This window comes from Cucurbita moschata, unplaced genomic scaffold, assembly GCF_002738365.1.
Source record: "Cucurbita moschata cultivar Rifu unplaced genomic scaffold, Cmos_1.0 Cmo_Scf00021, whole genome shotgun sequence".
In the NCBI taxonomy this organism is placed as follows: Eukaryota; Viridiplantae; Streptophyta; class Magnoliopsida; order Cucurbitales; family Cucurbitaceae; genus Cucurbita; species Cucurbita moschata.
Genome location: NW_019268537.1, coordinates 69566 through 89769, shown reverse-complemented (window position 1 = coordinate 89769; position 20204 = coordinate 69566). Strand labels below are relative to the sequence as shown.

General features: G+C 37.1%; 3 protein-coding genes, 1 long non-coding RNA gene and 1 other non-coding gene across 6 annotated transcripts; 1 reads left to right on the top strand and 4 right to left on the bottom strand.

The window, feature by feature from the left end:
* Window positions 1-1225: 1225 nt before the first annotated feature.
* Window positions 1226-6263, bottom strand: LOC111458518 (probable phosphoribosylformylglycinamidine synthase, chloroplastic/mitochondrial). 2 transcript variants are annotated; one of them, XM_023101255.1, is made up of 4 exons: window positions 6019-6263; window positions 5975-5980; window positions 5761-5863; window positions 1226-5611 (listed from the first exon to the last, which is right to left on the bottom strand). In XM_023101255.1, exons 3-4 carry the CDS (start codon window positions 5800-5802, stop codon window positions 1412-1414), a joined length of 4242 nt encoding a protein of 1413 aa, XP_022957023.1. In that variant the 5' UTR covers window positions 5803-5863; window positions 5975-5980; window positions 6019-6263; the 3' UTR covers window positions 1226-1411. The 2 variants fall into 2 exon arrangements, with proteins under 2 accessions (XP_022957023.1, XP_022957024.1); XM_023101256.1 differs by having other exon boundaries at window positions 5761-5861; window positions 5975-6263.
* Window positions 6264-6510: 247 nt separating this feature from the next.
* Window positions 6511-7391, top strand: LOC111458523. The gene is made up of 2 exons (XR_002713136.1): window positions 6511-6897; window positions 6984-7391. It is a non-coding gene; the product is annotated as an uncharacterized LOC111458523 (long non-coding RNA).
* A 454-nt stretch (window positions 7392-7845) lies between these two features.
* LOC111458520 (cytosolic endo-beta-N-acetylglucosaminidase 1-like) lies at window positions 7846-12284 on the bottom strand. The gene is made up of 11 exons (XM_023101258.1): window positions 11813-12284; window positions 10791-10925; window positions 10554-10663; window positions 10359-10470; window positions 10182-10289; window positions 9951-10063; window positions 9638-9719; window positions 9447-9527; window positions 9251-9306; window positions 8985-9117; window positions 7846-8891 (listed from the first exon to the last, which is right to left on the bottom strand). The coding sequence occupies exons 1-11, from the start codon at window positions 12164-12166 to the stop codon at window positions 8175-8177; spliced, it is 2001 nt and encodes a 666-aa protein (XP_022957026.1). The 5' UTR covers window positions 12167-12284; the 3' UTR covers window positions 7846-8174.
* Window positions 12285-13069: 785 nt separating this feature from the next.
* Window positions 13070-19430, bottom strand: LOC111458519 (cytosolic endo-beta-N-acetylglucosaminidase 1-like). The gene is made up of 13 exons (XM_023101257.1): window positions 19126-19430; window positions 18362-19000; window positions 17605-17739; window positions 17201-17310; window positions 17009-17120; window positions 16794-16901; window positions 16406-16518; window positions 15841-15922; window positions 15270-15350; window positions 15029-15084; window positions 14347-14479; window positions 13523-14255; window positions 13070-13326 (listed from the first exon to the last, which is right to left on the bottom strand). The coding sequence occupies exons 2-13, from the start codon at window positions 18740-18742 to the stop codon at window positions 13238-13240; spliced, it is 2133 nt and encodes a 710-aa protein (XP_022957025.1). The 5' UTR covers window positions 18743-19000; window positions 19126-19430; the 3' UTR covers window positions 13070-13237.
* Window positions 14807-14880, bottom strand: TRNAH-AUG. Its single transcript has one exon. It is a non-coding gene; the product is annotated as a tRNA-His (tRNA).
* Window positions 19431-20204: the final 774 nt, after the last annotated feature.

The window sequence follows — 20204 nt, the reverse complement described above, 5'->3', positions numbered from 1 at the left end:
GAGTGGTTGAAAGAAGTGGTCAAATAGTTCCAAAGCATATTATATCGAATTTAGAATCATTTCCTTAAAGTGCCTTTATGTGATAATTTCACCCTAAACTATATATTATAATTTTATATGAGTTGAATATGAAGATCCTTATAATAAATTCATAAATACTAAACTTCCCAACCTATTTGATTTTAACCCCAAGAGCTGGATTAGTCATAGATTTTATTTGAGGTGGGGCTGGGTAAGAATGAAGAATATAATCCTCAACAAGAGGAGAAATTTCTCGCTCTTGTTTAAATGGAGTTTTTCTGCCCTTTTTGGAGTTAATTCCTGCCGATTAAATGGATATCTATATATAAAGTTCATTAATCTCCTACTCACCCACTCGAGCATCTCAAAGACTTTAATTAAGAGAGAGATTATGAGATCACATCAGTAGTGAGAGAGAACGAAACATTCTTTACAAGGGTGTGAAAACTTCTCTTCTAGCATACTCGTTTTAAAAACCTTGAGGAGAGGCCTAGAAGGAAAAGTCCAAAGAGGACAATGGGCTTTACCTTCTGCTAGCAGATATTGTCCTTTTTAAGCTTTTCATCAAGTTTTTTAAAACGCATTAGTAGGGAGAGGTTTCCACACCCTTATAAAGAATGTTTCGTCAACAATTGATATGAGATCTCACATAAACTTTTAAAGATAACAAAACTAGTACGTTCAAGCTCAAAACCTAACCAGTAATCCGATCATGGAGCTCAGCAACTAGAGAGTGAGCATCCTACCCATCATATCCAGTCAATCACCGTCATTCATCTTCCTCAACACCTTCAATTTCGTGAAGCTACACATGATCGAGTCATCAACTAAGAACTCAGTGACCACACATCCCAAAGACGTCAAGAGTGAGTTCAAACAGTTTAACAGAGCCATTGGAGGGAACATTTAGATCTTGACAATGTGGGCTCTTATTCCACTAGTAAGCATCAATCAAGGACACCTAACCCTCACCACGCCAGTTTCAATAGGCTGATAGCCAAAGAGACCCATCTATCCATCACGTTTGAAGAATTTCACCTGCACATTCTTCAAATTTAAAAGCTAAAAGCAATATAAATCCAGATATCAAGAAGGTGGCAGCCAGCAAACCTGAAACACAATAAAGAAAATTAGTTGAAGAACAAAATGAAAAAGGAAGAACAGCTTGAACAAGAACAAATTATCCTAGTGTGCATTATTGTTGATCTTTTATAGCATTTGATAGATATGCTATGCTGAAGAGCAATCAGTAAGATCTTTGGTATATGGATCACAAAATTGTCCATTAATGGTATGCAAATGCCAATCATCCAAAAATTATTGGTAGACAGGGAACTCCAGAAGTCCCAAAATTTATTGTCCAGCACAGTAAAATGTGACACTTAATAGATTAAGCCTCTTCAGAGCACCACTCTCGAGCATTTTGAAACATCCGCAACCATGGGCTAGGACCTTCTTTGCTCACATTCCACTGCTTGGGATACCAAGGGAACTGCCACATCAAGAAGCAACGTTCTGGGTGAGGCATCATAGCAAGGTGCCTACCGTCTGGAGAACAAATTGCTGCAACTCCCAGAGGAGATCCATTTAGATTGAAAGGGTAAACTTCCGTTGGCTTCCCATCATCATCACAGTATCTTAATGGAGCCAAGTCTGAGTGGAGAAGACGGTCCAGAACGCCATCGTCTGGGAAGTATGCTCGCCCCTCACCATGGGCAGACCACACACCCAAAGTGCTGCCTTCCATTCCCTTAAACATTATAGCAGGTGAATCCTTTATGGTCACACTTGTGAAACGACACTCAAAGCGTCCTGATTGATTATGGATGAACCTTGGTTGTGATGGATCCCCACCGACACCATGTACACCACCGACTTGAGGGCCTGGTACCCACCCTAAAAGAGCCATGAGCTGACACCCATTGCAAACTCCAAGGCTGAAAGTATCGGGTCGTTTATAGAACTCTTGAAATTGATTCAGTAAGGGCTGGTTGAATCGGATTGAAGCAGACCAACCTTTTGCAGAGTCGAGCACATCTGCATAACTAAAACCTCCAACAAAAACTATTCCACGGAACTGCTGTAAAGTGATTTTTCCATTCAAGAGATCGGACATTGTCACGTCCCACGGTTCAAAACCAGCTGCGTAAAATGCAGCAGACATTTCCCGGTCTCCATTGCTACCTTCCTCCCGAATTACCGCTATCTTGGGTTTACGAGTTGAAGACAAAAACTTCTCATCTGTAGAGGAAGGAACAAAAGACAATTCCCACAAAGGTTCACGCCTAGCTTTCAATCCCTCCTTTTCTGATTCTACACAAGATGCCAATCTTTGCAATTTTTCCAGCTCAAAACTAGTTTCTTCCCATATATCTCTAAGTACCGAAGTTTCCTCATTCAAATGACACATACCATCGACCTTGACTTCAACGGTCGGAGTAACAGTTACTTGTCCAATGATATCAGCAGTAATGCCTGCAGTAGTTAACTCGGCCATTACGCCATCCAAATTCTTCCTGCTTACCTCAAGTACAAGTCCTAGCTCTTCAGAATAGAGCGTTTGGAGCAAACTCTTCCCACGTGATGCCAAGTCCAAGCTGATGCCACAATTTCCAGCAAATGCCATCTCCAAGGCAGAAACCAGCAAGCCACCATCACTGATATCATGACCAGCAGAGATCAACTCTTTAGTAAGGAGGTCTTGAATGCTCTCAAAAACTCTTTTGAAGTAAGGAACATCATCGAGATCGGGACAAACATCTCCAATTTGGTCAAAAGCCTGAGCAAGAGCTGATCCACCTAATCGTCGCTCTCCCTTTCCCAAATCAATGTGAAGAAGAACGCCATTATCCCCTAATTTTAAATCAGGAGTAACCGTTTTTGTTATATCAGGACAAGTAACATAAGCACTAATTACAAGATTTCCAGGAGCCTTAACGACCTCTCCACCAGCTTGAGCTGCCATTGACAGACTATCTTTACCTCCATCAATAGCTATGCCAAGTTCGATCATAGCCTCCGAAAGAGCCACAGCTGCATCATACATAGCTGCCCCTTCCCCGTCAAGCTTGGCAGCATACATCCAATTTCCACTCGCTTTAACATCAGAAAGACAAGAAACTTTAGCCCAAACAAGATTAGTGAGTGCTTCTCCAACTGCCAACCTAGCCATTGCTTTGGGATCGAGTAGGCCTTTTATCGGTTGTTCCCCTATTGCACATGCACCTCCAGTCAAGCCCGAATAAGTTTGTGCAATAACTGCAACATCTGCAAGAGTAATCTGCAATGGACCTACAGTTTGTTGCTGAGCCACAAGACCTGTTACACATCTATCTACTTTTGTAGTCAAGAATCGTTTTGAACATACTGATGGAAGCCTCAACACTCTCTTAAGAGAATCTGACACTGTCACTCCAGGAGCAATATCAAGTGGCTCCAAAGCATGAACAACGCGCTGGAATTCAAAGGTTTTCTGAGGCATGTCTCCAAGAACTTTCTCAAGCTCAAGATCTACGGCAGGAGGAGGCGGGGGAAGTCCCTTTGAAGTGCATTTTTGGGTGGCAATACTATCAACTAAAACACAACGACCATGACCACTTATTACGCCAATTACAGCCATTGATAACCTCTCTCTGTCACAAATTGACTGTAACAAGGTCCGACATTCAGGCTTAACTAAAATAGCATCTTGTTCTTGGTATTCTGCACCCCAAATCTCCAACACAGACATTGTATGGTCACCCACAACAATTGCCCGAATATCAATTTCAGCTCCTTTCGGATATATAATTTCCTTCACAACATTACAATTCCCACCAGCTCCTTGATCATGAATACTAATAATTGGGTTATTTTCCCCCATTTCAACACAAGCACGAACAACACGATAAAGTTTTTGTGCCATCTCAGCGTCTCCACGCTGCACAGCATTAAAATCAAGTTCTGCATCATTCTGACCACTAACCATGCTTGATGCAGCCCCACCTCCCATACCAATGCGATAAGCAGGGCCTCCAATTTTCACAACCAACATTCCAATATCAGGCTCTTCCTTTGTGATGTGAATATGATCAATTTGCCCAATTGCTCCACTAAACATAATTGGCTTCAACCACTCTCGTCTTTCGCCACTTGGCAGTCTCATTCCAAATGTTCTAGTATATCCTTGAATCAGTGGCTCCCCAAATTTATTGCCGTAGTCAGATGCACCATTACTTGCATCAATCAAGATCTTCAAAGGCGAAGCCAAGTTTGGTGGGTAGGCAAAAGATGAATCTTCCCATGGAGCAAAAGACCCCTCCATATTGAGATTTCCTACACAATAACCAGCTGTAGATGCCACAACAAAAGAACCCTTCCCAGTCGCATGAGTATCCCTTATTCGACCTCCTACACCAGTTTCTGCACCAGGATAGGGAGCCACTGCGCACGGAAAATTATGGGTCTCGGCTGTAAATAAAATATCAAGATCACGGCTACTTTCTTCTAAAGGGCTCGTTGAACCAGGATGAACAGGTCGCAACTGATTAGCCAAGAATCCCCGAATTGCACTGGAATTATCCTTAAATCCAATCACAGAATTGTTAGGATTTGCCTTCAAGGTGCTCTTCACAATCTGCATAAGCGTTCGGCTCATGGGCTTTCCATCTATTACAAGCTTTCCAGTAAAAAACCAATGTCTGCTGTGCTCACTGTTGGATTGAGCAATATCAAATAACTCCACGGTTGTCGGATTTCGCTTTATTTCCTCGCTGAAAAGTTTGGTGTAGTATTGAAGATCTTGTTCATCAAATGCTAATCCCATCTCCTGATTAATCTCCTCCAGTGCCTTCCGACCTTGCTCTATAACAGGCACAAAGCGAAACTCTTCAGGTATCACACTAGTCTCAAATGATTTAAGCCTCTGAACATAAACACATTCAGTCATCCGATCATGAACCATTGCAGAAAACTCATTAATTTGATTTTCTTCTAATGCACCTTTACTATACAACAAATACCTCCTGGATCGTTCCATACGTGTCACCTCTGTTAATCCACATGCTTGGCAGATAGACACGGCATTAGAGGACCAGGCCGTGGTGAAGGACAAACGGGGTCCAACCTCAATTATAACAGAATCTAGTCCTTGCCGCTGCTTCTTCTCAAGAAAGCTCTCAGTTCCCAAATTGTCAGGCTCATACGTTTCCTGAAGAAGCCATCTAAGCACAGACACCTTTTCATTTGAAATCTCAGATTGAATCCCAATGTTGAAACACTGCTCAGTTTCCAAACCAACAATCTGATTCGAAATCTTTGCTTGGACGGACTTGAGAAGCTCAGAAGTGGCACTTTCCTGAATCAAAGGATCCCGGAAGAAATGAATAACCTCAGCAGTGGGCTTCTCAACCAAGCTTGACGCCCCATCTACTCGGCTTGCCACGACCTTACAATCCACAGCTCTGGCTTTGCTCGATGCACGACATCTCAAAGAAACATATCTTCTGCTTGAGTTAACTGATCCCACAGCTGAACTATTCAGCATCCCCCACAACCCACGGCGTTTACAGTGAGAATAGCTTGGCAGAAACAAATTCTGCCTACGCCCACCCTGTCAAAAGCGGAGAGGTATTCATAAGCAAAGTGAATATGAGACAAACAACCATTATTTACCATCCGAAAACCAAAATTAACTTCTCAAAATTCCATTATGAAATTCCTCAGAAAGCCAAAACAACAATCAAAGAAAACAAAACATACATGGAGGAACTCGGCCGCAGTAATCTCCCCGGCAGTAGCCATTTAGCAAGCCCGCAAGAACAACTCCGCTTGTAAACAACAAATGATCGGCTATTTCCTTTCTATAACAATAGAAATGGAGATACACTTCACATGAATATGGTAACGAAGACGGAATCAATCAAATCGTTTCAAAAGGAAAAGTCATAACGCTTAAGAAGCTTGAGCTACTTACCGCGGAAGCGTAGACGAGATTGGTAATATTGAGAAAACTGAGCGACGGCGCCGGAGAAGCTTCTTAAAGGGTTTTCGATTAGCGACGGCGACAGAGGGGACTGAAGAAGAGCGAAGGGATTCTCTGAGCACAAATCGTAGTGGGTTCTCTCTGATATTTTTTTTTTCGTTTGTGATTTTAAGAACAAGTGGGCTTCTCTCTCTGTTTTTAGTTGTTTTTTTTTTTCCTTAAATTGGCTAGGTTTTACAGATCATTTCTAATTAGATTTGGAGACAGAAAATTTTGGAAAATTAAAAATAATTTTTTTTCCAACAAATTTTTGTAAAAGTATTGCATTTTTTTAATGATTCCGTTCCTCTTTAATTATTTTTGGTTATCTTTTTTGTATGCTAAAAAAAAAAAAAAAAAAAAGAATTAGGGTTCATACCTATATATGTAAATTATAAAGGCATTCATCATTATCAGTAATTAAAAAGTTTAAATAAACATTTAATTAATTAATCAAAATAAATATTAATTAACCAATTTAAGTCGTCTACTTTCCATCAAACTTAAATAAATGGACGATGGGAAATAGAAAATCAGAAAAGCGCGCCGAAATTGTTGATAGGCAGCGAAGGAAGATGAAATCACGAACCACCGTGTTTGGTCATGGTTTTGTGGCTTTGGGAGAAATGATGGGATTCTGCATTGCTTAAACGATCGATGGCGAGGATTTGGGAGAGTATCAGTGTTGGATGTGATTTAAGCTGCAGAAAAATCGTCGTGACGGAGATATTCGATTCATCAATTCACAAGTGTTTAAAGGAAGTTTGGTTCAATTGAATTAGGGCTTTCACTCAGAGACAGCTAACATTCGGTTCATGGAATTAATTTGGGAGGAGAATCATCGTTGATCGCTGTGGAGTTCGCTGGAAAATCGGGTAAATTTTAGAATTGTTTTCTATATTTCTCAGTTTTCGACCGATTGACGAGCTTTTGAACCTCAAATTTCCTTCATGGTTAATAGTGATTGAATTTCCTAAAAGTTATTGGGAGAAATCGATCGTTACGCTGCCAGAAAAGGATCGTCAAAGAGAAAACACATAAATGGAAGCTCTGAAATCAAATGAAATTCCACGCATCTGGAGGTTGGAGAATCAGTTCGTCTGAGTAACTGATGGAGTATCCCTTCTTCTCAAAATTTTCGAGGTGATTCCAACCGCACTAATATTTATTATGATTTTAGGACCTAATTAGTAGATTTTGAGAAATTTGAAGGAAGGAAAAACATTAATTTCGCAAGAACCAAGCTTTAATTGAGGTAAATAGTAGTTAATTGGAACATTTATCTAAGTTTTGCATTGTATTGACTCGAATATGACTTGTTAACGATGGTTGCGGATGAAATATGATTGAGATGATTGATTTTGGCTTATTAGAGCGTGTTAAGTGATTGAACGCATGTCTTTGAAATATGATTAAGATGGCTGATTTTGGCTTATTAGAGTGTGTTAAGTGATTGAACGCATGTCTTTGTAGTTAATCTTGAATAGTGAACCATCTGAACAGCCAATGTTTGCATTTGTATTAGTTGAGTTGGATGATATAGGGTCGTGCCTTGGATGCATATGATATGTAATGCCATCAGGTTATTATGTGGGAACTGTTAGGAGGGTCTCCAACTATCATCTACAATGAACATGTCTCGATTGACAGGGGTCTGTAGTTGGCATGCACAAGGGTCGCTCCTTCACGATTACGATTGTGTGAGGACTGCTATAGAGTCATCAACTAATCTTTAGTAGGAACTAGATGACAGGGTTCGTATACATCCAAAGTTGGAACAGTTAGGAGGTTGCATCTCAAATGTGTGCGTTTTAAAACGATGATTAAGAATAGTAGAGAGCATAGCTAGATTATAAATTTTTGAACTAACAAACAACGAAATAAAGGTTCATAGATACAAACTCCATTAAGAACAGAACACAGCCAAACACAAAACCAAGAAAACCAAAAAGGAGAAAAACAATCTCTCCATGAACAAAATGGACCGAACAAACAAAGACCCAAGAAAGAAAGGAAAAACCACAAGCCAAGCACCAAGCCAGCCAAAGAGAAGCAAATCACCAAAGCCAACCAGCAACGCCAAAAACCTCCAGAAACGACCTTCAGCTACCAAGACCACAAGGTTACATATTAAATAAGGAGAATTCGGAACTTAATGACCTTCAGCATCCACATAGAGAAATGGTGAGTCCTCCAATTTCTGGATACTCCCATCCACTCCACAAACTTGGATTATAAATTTGAAACCTGAGATGCTGGAAGGAACTGCAAGGCTAGAAACATAAAATGCTTCTACATGTGCCACCCCAAGATATTCCGGGACATTTTGTAACTTGAGGCGATTATCGCCTTTCTTGACTACTTGCATGACATAAACATTGTAGCGTTCAAAAACCATGTCACTACTGCTATCTTTCAACTCCCAAATGATCTTAATATCAAGGGTCTTTTTTCCCTCTGGACTTGAAGTCCATTTAATATACTCACTTTTAACTAGCCATGAACTATAGGGAGGAAAAACAGGATTCTCAACAGATCGTATAATGATATTACCGAGCACAGCGAAATAATTAGACGATGAATCAGAAACTAGTGCACTATTTCCCCCAACCATTCCAGTTTCAGGGCTTGATCTGTAGCAGACAGTATTTATATTTGTTAGTTTGTATCCATCCATTTGAATTCTGCCCATTTGAACTAACCAATCAGGGGAAAGTCCAAGCACTTCAAGTGGAGTTGTCTCAATCACTTCAGAGAAATCATTCGAGAATTTCTTTTCAATGCTGGAGACAAGTAATAACTCTCTCTTATTTGTGCTAGATAAGAACTCCAACGAAAGGCCTAGTTGAGAATCCCCACTTGACTTCGACTGCAAAAATTAAGTCATGGACAAAGGTTGAACTAAATGTAATAAGAATCTTGTTATTTATAGACCCCTTCAACGCAAAAAGAGTTCACTTACAGAATACATGACTACTAAAGGATCTTCCCCCAAAACAACCTCTCCTTGAAAGAGTTTTATTTTAGTGTGGCAATTTGGCTCGAGAGTCCCTTTGAATGCAATGCTTCCTCCTCCATTGAAGACTTCCTCAAAACTAGCAAATCCATGAATTCAAACGAAGGAAACTTTTAAGTACAAATTCAAACAAACAAATGAAAGGTTTGAAGAAAGCAATGGTTGAGAAAATGTTTAATTCAAAGAAAATAGATACAAGTACTTCTACTTACTCTGAATAAGCTTTCACAGGATGTGAAGTTGAAGGCTCAGTTACCTCAAGTATGGGCTGCAAGAAGTTGCAAATGCTGAGGAAGGAGAATTCTAAAACAGTAACAAACAGGCATCCTCTAATGGCTTAAGGGGCAGAAACTTCGATACAAGCCAGCAATAAAACTATTTAGTGAATCCTAGAGATATATTGTTTACTTGGAAGCTTTGACTGGACAGATTGTTCCATGAAGCATCTGATATTTTTACTCCATTGATAGAAACTTGATAACCATGACCCTGGAAACGTGGAAAGAGACAGACTTTGACTGAACAATAATATTGAGTAGACAAACTTTTGGAGTGCTCAAGCACCTGTTCAAGGAACGGATGCTTGGCAGAGTTCTAACCTGATCAAAATTTGAGTAGAATGGTAGTAGTTTTGGGTAACTTCGCACTATTTCCCATGATTTCTTCACAAGATTCCACCATCTGTTAAAGTTCATAGTAGACAAGATCGAACCCCATTGAACATTTAGGAAGATGATAAATGCTGACTCTCCTAACAGCTCAAGATACAAAAGACATTCATGATCATATCATTGCAAAGTAGCAATGTGCGGGGTGGGAGGATTCAAACATCTGATGGTATATCCCGAAGTTGGCTATGATATTCTGAAGTTAGTTCTTAAAAATCATGAGAAAATCAATTAATGTACTTACTTATTTTGAGCAATCTGAAAATCTGTTTCCTGGGGGTGCTCATACACCCATCCAGGAGCAAATATAGCAACCGACACATCGTCCTTTCTCAGAACATCCAGTGCAACGTTCGTCTGGTGTTTAAGAAAAATTTTTATTGAAAAATTAATTCTACCAACTCTTGGCTTGGGATAGTCATTGAACTCAATATAAAACAAAAACAAGTAACACAACACTATTTTGTAGGCTTACATCCCATCCTCCACCGCCAAAGGTACCCCTCCCAAAAACATCAATGCCCATGTACACATCATGCTGTCTCTCCCCAGCAGCAGCAGCAGAACTTTTAGGAGTATCCTCCTAAGATCACAAATAAAAATTTTCAACAAGTTCTTATTAGTAATGAAAGGAAATTTGTTTCTTTCTTACTTTCCAACCATAGTTTACAAATATTCCATCGGAGATATCAAAGAAAGGCTTGTTTTTCTCATTCAATTCATTTTGCCAACGAAGCCTACCATCCACAGTTACACTGTCATACCTGTCCACAAGTAAGCAGCAGTTAATAGAGTCCATAAGCTCAAAATACGAATAACCAAGCCTGTAACATAGCTCAGGACTGACCATATAACTAAGGACCCAGGTAGCTTAGAATGCATAGACTGGGTTAAATAACTCACAAATTCTTTCAAATGAAGAACTTGCTGAGAGTTCATAGAGATTTCCATATTCATCTGCATAAACACACTCAAAACTTAAGAAAAATCATTAAAGGAGAAGAGAATGAAGAAATATTTACACCTAATAAGCTATAGGATTCATATGAACCATTCGATGAAAACACCATAAGCAAAGCAATACCAGCCATCCATCAAATCCCAATGCAACAGCAAGCTCAGTTAAGCACCCTGCATACATTTCAGCAGAATCCTTGGATGCAAGCAAGGTATCCCGAACATCTTTGCCCCCTCCTTCCACAATGAAAGTCCCCAGCACCTATGGATTTGATACCACTATTAATTTGTATGTCATGATGCCTATAGCAACCCCCTTTAGTAACTTGCCCTTGTTCACAAATAGCTATATACGTAGCTGACTGGACACATCTGTCTTAATTCAATCATTTTCAAATTTTCATCTATGTTTATTTGCTTGTTCTTTATTTGATTCATATGCATATGATGTCAAATGACTGATTGACATTAGTGATAATGCATGATTTACTAGTAAAATTCTTAGGGATACAAATTTCTCAAGGATATGTAGGGCCGAAGCTATTTTTAAATGGTTAAAAATTATTTTTGTCATATTCAAAATCACTCTAGAATATGTTTTTATTCATTCAAAATGAATTAGAGATGTTCATTTAATCTGCGGAGAATAGAAGAGGGAGTTGAGAGAGATTTCTCCCCGTTTGGATTACACTCCCCATTTGTTCCCACCTCCAATCCCACCGTACTTCACTTTTTTATATATAAATATCTAGTGTGTAAGACTGTTGTAAAGTTTGTAAAAATTATATTAAACATTATATTATATTTTTGTTTAGATGATGATGTTTTAAATCTTTTAATAGAATATATATCGAAAAATAGAAATTAATCATTTAAAAAAGCTATGTGAGAAAATATTTTTTTTAAAAAATTATTAAAAATAGAAAAATTCGACTTGATCCCCGAAATTATCCATGGTTAATCATTGTCCCAATACCTGTAAAAATAAATAAATAGAAAATTTGAGAGGAGAAGAATTGATGTAAGAGGGGAAAATTGCTTTAAAAAGTGTAAATTGATTTTATATCATCAAACATGTTAAGTCGTAGTAAAACCACTAAATGAACCGAGTGGGTAGGTAGGTAGGTAGGTAGGTAGGTAGGTAGGTACCTTGACACCGTGCCTGTGAGCAGTATTTGTCCAAACAGGAGGTGGAAGGGTGACCAAATCATGGGAGAAGTACATAAAAACGTCCATCAAATACCAATGCCATATTGCATAAGCATCTGGGTTACTTCCTCCCTGAACCCATTTATCGTCTAGATATCCACCAGCCATATCATGGCACACAAGCATCCTGCGCCTGTTGGGCAACGAAGCAGGCGGAAGAGCAACAGTGGATACATTAAAAGGGTAGTGAAATGATTTGAAATAGGCCCGCGACTCCAACTCCGCGAGTGTTTTGATAGGGTAAGCAATCGGAATAGACGGCTCCGTTGGGTCAAATGGAACAACCTCCGACATTGTTGCCACACCGCACACCTCTGCTGCTTTCTGCAACTTCAGGTTTGATATCTATATATACATATATCCTTCCTTGTTGCATTTTGTTTTTGTTGTTTTTCCATTCTTTCTTTCCCCTTTCATTTTTTGTCTTCTTCTTTCTTTCTTTCTTTGTGTTTTCCTTTCATTATTTTGTTCTTCTTTTCTTTCTTTCTTTCTCATCTTTCTTCTCTCGCCTTCCAAATCCATTCATTTCGATTCTTTTCTTCCTGCGTCGGTTTGAGATCAAATCCAACTGACTGTTACTGTCATCAATTGGTATTCTATCCTGAAATCGATGGATCTTTGACGCCACACTAACCCAAATCAAATCAAATTGAGAAAACTTGCAAAAACATTGACAAACCATAGACGAAGTAAAATAAAATAAATACTACAATTCATTCTTTGATTGAAAATAAATCGAGATATTTGTTCAATTCAACTAACCTTTTTATATCTAGTTGTAAAATATAAACCTAGTTAATTGCATATGATCATTTGTTATTTTATTTTTAATACAAATTAAATAAAATTACGAAATAAAGAAATTTCATGAAAGAAAAGACAAATTTAAAAAAAGAATAGTTTTACTTCAACACTTTAAATAACAAATTATTTTGGTTTGAGTTTTATTTAGAGATTATATAATAAGCTTCTTTTTTATCCTAGAATTGAGTCTTCTTGAATTGAGTATTCTAGGTTGGTCGATTTATGTATCTAAAAGGAAGAACACCTATATTTAAAGATCGCAAAAATTTTGAACTATTTGTTCAAATAACCTTTTTATAGTAGGCTATTTTTTCTCATGTTTTAGGTCCTTTTTCCTAACTTGTTTCTCCCTCAGCTCTAGACCTTTCTGATACGTATCAACAACATGAGGGAAAAAATAGGGAGTGAGAAGGACAAATATGAAGTGAGATTGAGAACGATACGCAAGAAATTAATTTCAACCGTCCTTATGTTCTTAGAACAAAATTTAAAGTTAAAGGGTAGTAACAAAACTTTTCAAAGTCTACCATAATTGAAATCTACCCGAATATTTTGTATAATTTAACCAAGAAAAAAGAACCAGAAAACTGTTTTCAGAACACTTTCAAACCATCTCCAAAGATTTGCGTAGAAAGGAGGACCACGTGAACCTGCAAGTGAGAGAAGGGATGAAAAACGCTCAAGATGTATCATTATTAGAGTTCCTGCCTTTATTTCTCTACATATAACCAGGTTTATTGCCATTGTCATTGCCATTGTTTGGTAATAAAGAAATACATTATTCTCTTTCTCCTAAAATGGAGAAAGTCAATGTAAATAAGCATTATTACTTAGTAACTTACTGACCTTCCACATCCAAATACAGGAATGGGGAGTCCTCCAACCTCTGGCTGCTCCCATCCACTCCACAAACTTGGATCATAAATTTGAGACCTGAGGTGCTGGAAGGAACTGCAAGGTTAGAGACATAAAAAGCTTCCACATGAGTCACTCCAAGATACTCTGCAACATTATGCAGTTCTCCAAGACGGTTTTCGCCTTTTTCACCTACTTTTATCACATAGATATTGTAGTGTTCATACACAGTATGGCTTCTGCTGTCTTTCAACTTCCAAACGATCTTGATGTCAAGGGTCCTTGTTCCTTCTGGACTAGGAGTCCATTTAATATATTGACCTTCAATTAGCCATGAATTATAGGGAGGAAGATCGGGTTCCTCATGAGATCGTAAAGTGATATTACCAAGCATTGCAAAGTATTCAGATGATGAATTGCCATCTGGTGCATTATTTTTATCAACCAGTCCAGATTTGTGGCTTGGTTCATCATTTTCATGGCTTGATCTGTAGCATAAAATATTTATATTTGTCAGTTTGTATCCATTCATTTGAATGCTGCCCGCCTGAACGAACCAGTCAGGAGAAAGTCCAGGCAATTCCAGTGGAGTTGTTTCAATAACTTCAGAAAAATCATTTGAGAATTTCTTTTTAGTGCTGGGGGCAAGTAGTAGCTTTCTCTTATTTGTGCTAGAAAGGAACTCCAACGAAAGGCCTAGTTGAGAATCCCCGTTTGTTTTTGACTGCAAAAGTTAGGTCGTGGACCAAGGTTGAACTAAATGTATAAGGAATCCTGTTATATCTAGAACTTCAATGCAGAAAGAGTTCACTTACAGAATACATGAATTTTAAAGGAAGTTCGTCCAAAACAAGCTCTCCTTGAAAGAGTCGTATTTCAGTGTAGCCATTGCGCTCGAGACTCCCTTCCAATGCAATGCTTCCTCCCCCATTGTAGGCTTCCTTAAAACTAGAAAATCCATGAATTCAAACAAAGGGAACTTTGAGTTCAAATTTATAGTTAAAACAAAATAAAGAATTATAGAATATGAAGGGTTGAAGTAAATGGATCTCAGGGCCAATAAATATACCATCCCTCCATATTTTGCAAGTTATTAGGTCCCAATGAGACCAAATATTTATATGAGAAAGATGAAGTTGTAAGCAACACAAAAATTAAAACTAAATAAATAAAGCAAAGATTAAGAAAATGTTGAACTCAAAGACGTGAAAAGAAAAGGAAAATGCTTCAAAGAGCACTCTAATATTATAGCTTTTATGGTTCATGAATGAACTGTGGACGAGGAGGGATTCGAACCCCCGACACCATGGTTCATAGCCATGTGCTCTAATCCTCTAAGCTACAGGCCCCACCCCGTCTCCACTAGATCTATTCACCCTAAAAAAAGGAACCTTTCCTCGCCCCAACCATTTTAGTACTATAAAAATCAATAGTACTAAAATGTACATGTCACCAGATATCCCATTGAAAAGAGAATAAATGTGAGTTGCAACTTACTTTAAATAAGCTTGAATAGAATGTGAAGTTGAAGCATCAGTCACCTCAAGCATAGGCTGCAAGAAGTTATAAATGCTGAGAAAGGAGAACTCCAAAATGGTAAGGAAATTAACGGTACCCCTTTAATGCTTAGTAATAGTGGCAGAAACTTCTAACAAGCGAGAGATAAAAGTATTCAAAGCATGTAGAAAAGGATTAAAGAAAGGCAAAAATTTCAATATCCAATAGATAGATTATATACCTGGAACCCTTGACTGGACAGGTTGTTCCACTTAGCGTCTGATATTTGTTCTCCATCTATGGAAACATGATAACCATGACCCTGTAAATGTGGAAAGAGAGAGAATTTTGACTGAACAAAAAATATTTATCATCTAACGAGTAACAAGAGACCAATTTTCATGCACGAGACCATTTGTGCTGTCCGATTAATAACATTTTGACAAGATACCGATGATATATTCAACTATTTTATGCTGATTTATAACATTTTGAATTTCGATAGAAAGTAGATGGACTTATTGGATTTCAACAATGCTCATATGAAATTTTATATCAACAAAATATTTTCAACGGTGGTTGGAGATACGAGAGATTATCCATGAAGAATCTGAAATCTATTCGTTAGGATTTGTTGCTCTCAATTAAAGTTTGAGGATGAAAGCAGATTAATAGACTTAATCTCACTACCAAGACGTTTAACCTTAAGGTCAATGCAATTCCACTTCCACGCATTACATACTAGACAAATTTACAAACTTTTGGAACGTTCAAGCACTTGTTCAAGGAACACAGACTGGCATACTTCTAACCTGATCAAAATTTGAGTAGAATGGTAGTTGTTTTGGGTAGCTTTGCACTATTCCCCATGATTTCTTCACAAGATTCCACCATCTGTTATAAAGTAGACAAGATTGAACCTCATTAAGCATTTAGGAAATGATCGATGGTCACTCTCCACACAGCTCGTGATACAAAAGACATCCATGATCATAAAATCAGCAAATTTACACTCAGAATAACTGTAAGGCAGCAAGACCTCGTCGAGAATATAATAGTAATTTGGAGCATCCAAAAACTGATGAGAAAACTAGAGTCAAGACTAAGAGTATCAATTAAATCATCAAAAGCAGACTAAATATCAAAATTAAGTTAAATTTAATGAAATTAACCAGCAAAACAGATTTTCTAGGATAATATGGACGAGGACTATATTCTTCCCTCAGATAGGAGTTGAGTATGCCCAAACTTTTATGATATTCAGCAGTTGTTCATCAGGTAATCAATTAATTCAAGGAATAAAAAAAAAGAAGTGGATTGTGGTAGAATAGTATGTCATGAACCCATAAAAGGATTAATGTCATATCATTAACTTACTTATTTTGAGCAGTCTGAAAATCTGTTTCCTGCTTGTGCTCGTACACCCATCCAGGAGCAAATATGGCTGCCGAAACATCCTCCTTTCTCAGAACATCCAGTGCAACATTTGTCTGATGTGAAGCAGTTTTTTGTTTAAAAATTAATTCCACCAACTCTCGGCTTGTGATAATAATTGAACTCAATATAAAACAATACCAAAACTGGGAACGCAGCATTATTTTGCACTTAGAGGTCAAAAGCTGTGTAAAGGCACAGAATACATGGGCGTATAATCGATCTTACCTATCATATATTCAACTGTGAAAGTGCCCAAATTATGCTAACTATGAAGCTTGTTAACTATACTACATGCCAATACTACATGTCAAAGGGTTAGAAAGCTTACATTCCATTCTCCACCACCATAAGTACCTCTCCCGAAAACATCAATGCCCATGTACACATCATACTTTCTCTCTCCAGCAGCAGCAGCAGAATTTTTAGGAGTCTCTTCCTAAGATGACAAATGAAAGTTTGTCTGTCGTTCTCTTTCCAAAAGGATATAAAATTGAGATGATAAATAACATTTCTTATTATTCATGAAAGAAATTTATTTCTTACTTTCCAACCATAGTTTACATATATTCCATCGCATATATCAAAGAAAGGTTTATTTTTCTCATTCAATTGATCTTGCCAGTCAAGTTTACCATCTACGGTTACACTGTCATACCTGTCCATATGTCAGCAGTTAATAGATTCTATAAGCTCAAAATGTGAATAATTAAGCATGTAACGTATCGCAGGACTTACCATATAACTAAAGACCCCGGTAGCTTAGAATGCATAGACTGAGTTAAATGGCTGACAAATTCTTTCAAATAAGGGATTTGCTGAGAATTCATACTGATTTCCATGTTCATCTGCAATAATAAATTTTGTTTCTATAAGACGACTATAATTAAATTACAAGCATTTCCTTGTAGCCAATCTCATATATGGACAACTATAAAATATTCAAATCTTGATTATTCATGAATATACACAAGCTTGTAAAATCAGAAATGGAGAAGAAAAGAAATTTCCCCTTTTTTTAAGGAACTGAAGAAGTATGTTGTAAAGAAGAATTTACAACTAATAAACTATGGGATTCATATGGAACATTTGATGAAGTTACAGTAAATGCAGTCCAGGTAGAACAACTTTAGAAGCAATACCAGCCATCCATCAAATCCCAATGCAATAGCAAGCTCAGTTAAGCGCTCCGCATACATTTGAGCAGATTCGTTTGTTGAAAGCAAGGTATCACGAGCAGCCTCTCCCCCTCCTTCCAGAATAAAAGTCCCTAGCACCTATAGTTCAAAACAACTATTAATTTGTAAATACTGAAAAAGCACATGCTTTAGTTATCATGATATCATACCAGCCCTTGTTTATAAACACACCATCCTTCATAAATTAGCTATATACAAAACTATGAATTACTGACTATATATCGTGCGCATTTTACAATTTCAAAATATATATGCATGCATATATATCGTGCAAATGTTACGAGTTTATTTTGTTGATCCCAGTTGAATCAAAAGACTACAGGTAGCATCAAGTTAGGTTTTCTAGAAAAATTGGAAAACATTTAAATTCAAAATAGATTTTGTTAATCACATCAATATTCGTAATATTTTAATTAACATGTCGTTATTAATGAAAACAGTGGAAATATCTTTAAAAATTCCATTACTGTTTTATATGTTCATTCTTCTTTTGATTCATATCGTAAGTGATATGACAGATGGTTCTTAAAAATTCTGATATGTGACTGATAATGCATGCAAGTAATTTTCTTAGGAAATATATAAAAAATCAAGAAAACCATGATAGGCTAATTTCACTATTCAGTTTTTAAATAATAATAATAGTAAGCAAACAAAGAAGCTTGAACCAGTAAACCCAATTGATGAACTGATTGAGTACCTTGACACCGTGCCTGTGAGCTGTATTCGTCCAACATGGAGGTGGAAGCGTGACCAAATCATGTGAGAAGTACACAAAAACATCGATCAAATACCAATGCCATATTGCATAAGCATCTGGGTTAGTTCCTCCCTGAACCCATTTATCGTCTTTATATCCACCAGCCATATCATGGCACACAAGCATCCTACGCCTGTCAGGCAACGGCACTGGTTGAAGAGCAACCGTGGATCTATTAAATGGGTAGTGAAATGATTTGAAGTAAGCCCTTGACTCAAGATCCTCAAGAGTTTTGATTGGGAAAGCAATGGGAGTAGACGGTTCAGTCGGGTCAAATGGAGGAGGATCCGAACTTGTTGGGACAGAACTCTGCTGGGCCATTGTGAGGAGAAAAAAAATGGAGGTAGTTTGCAACTTCAAGCGAATGGTGCTAGCAAATAACTAGGTTTCAGATTGCAACCAACACTTGTAGATTTATAAAGGGCCAGAAAAGCCTCGGAAGCGACAAGTAATAAAATAAATAAATAAAGGCGCAGTGTTGACTTCAGAGTCAATAAGCAAACCACGAAGAATTTTATTTCAAGTGGATTCAGTCACAGAGTAACCTAATCAACGAACGTGCAACGATTGCGCGAGAACCTACAAAGAAAATGATGCAGAGTGAACTTTCAATTGCAATCAAATTCAGTAATTGATAAACAAATACTCAAATCTCCATAGGAAGCGGATTCCATGGTCATCTATCCATTCTCCATTACTCTTACTCTCAGTATTCAGAAACGATTCCTGATTTCGAGGATCGGAAGAATTACTCGTTCGATCGGACAGAATCAGCGGAGACCGAAAAAGATTATGCGAATCAAGTGTCATTGATTCCTTTTTTCATTTTTTCCTAGTACTTATTCCCTTGCATAAAAGGAAGAAGATCGCGTGGAAATCGCCTGCATTATGATAATCACTTCTGCGATCGGTTGCAGCCATTGTTGGTACTGCGGGCCTTCAAATGAAAGCAAGCCCCCATTTTTGGCGCCGGCACTGTTTCCCATCACTTTCTTCTAAGCAGCAAGGAAAGATTCGTGGATAATTGCTATAAAAAAAATGAATGTATTACAATTTTTTTTTTTATCAATTTCATCCTTTAATTTCATCTTAATTTAAATTTAGTCCTATTATGCTAATTTAAAAATTTTCAATTTCACCCTTGTAGTTAGCCTTTATTTTATTTCATGTCTAGCTTTATTTTATTTAGTGTTTAGTTGAGTTATGTTTAGATGGATAGTTTAACTAATATAATATATATATTTTTTACTAAAATATCGAAGGTTTGAACCCTTCCTCCCAATTCAAATTGTTGTAAAAAAAAATACATAAATACACCCATACGACTATGTAAGGTTAAGTTATTTTGTTGTATATTGAATAGACAAATGCGGCTTTAAGGTTTAAAATTGAAAATCAATATTAATTTAGAAAGGAAATAGACAATTTATAGTAAAAAATTTATATTTTAATTTTATTGAAAATTAAAACTTAGTATAAAATTAATATACCAAAAAAATAATTAAAAAAACTTATACTAAAATCCAATAGAAAAGAAGATATTCCAAGATAGTAAAAATAAGGAAACCTTGAATCACCAATTAATTTAATAATTTGTGTATAAATAATTTTAGTTTTATAAGTAATTTTATTATAAACATAATTTTTAATTTGTTAATAATTGTTTGTTCATAAATGAATGTTTGAACAATTTTTTCCGTGGAAGAATTATTGCATTTTATACGTTTTTTTTACAATTAATTTAATTTTGGTAGAAAAAAGTTGGTAATGTTTTTTAGTTTAG

Bases quoted from the DNA above. Each gene is read 5' to 3' on its own strand.
- LOC111458519 (XM_023101257.1), bottom strand. From the start codon at position 18,742: ATGGCCCAGCAGAGTTCTGTCCCAACAAGTTCGGATCCTCCTCCATTT. The intron at 17,740-18,361 runs GTACTCAATCAG...TTTGAACTATAG, and splicing joins CTCACAGGCACGGTGTCAAG to GTGCTAGGGACTTTTATTCT. The intron at 16,902-17,008 runs GTAAGAAATAAA...TTGTCATCTTAG, and splicing joins ATGTAAACTATGGTTGGAAA to GAAGAGACTCCTAAAAATTC.
- LOC111458518 (XM_023101256.1), bottom strand. From the start codon at position 5,802: ATGGCTACTGCCGGGGAGATTACTGCGGCCGAGTTCCTCCAT. The intron at 5,612-5,760 runs GTATGTTTTGTT...CGCTTTTGACAG, and splicing joins CTGCGGCCGAGTTCCTCCAT to GGTGGGCGTAGGCAGAATTT.
- LOC111458520 (XM_023101258.1), bottom strand. From the start codon at position 12,166: ATGTCGGAGGTTGTTCCATTTGACCCAACGGAGCCGTCTATTCCGATT. The intron at 10,664-10,790 runs GTATTGCTTTGC...GTGTTTATGCAG, and splicing joins TGGGATTTGATGGATGGCTG to ATGAATATGGAAATCTCTAT. The intron at 10,290-10,358 runs GTAAGAAAGAAA...TTGTGATCTTAG, and splicing joins TTGTAAACTATGGTTGGAAA to GAGGATACTCCTAAAAGTTC.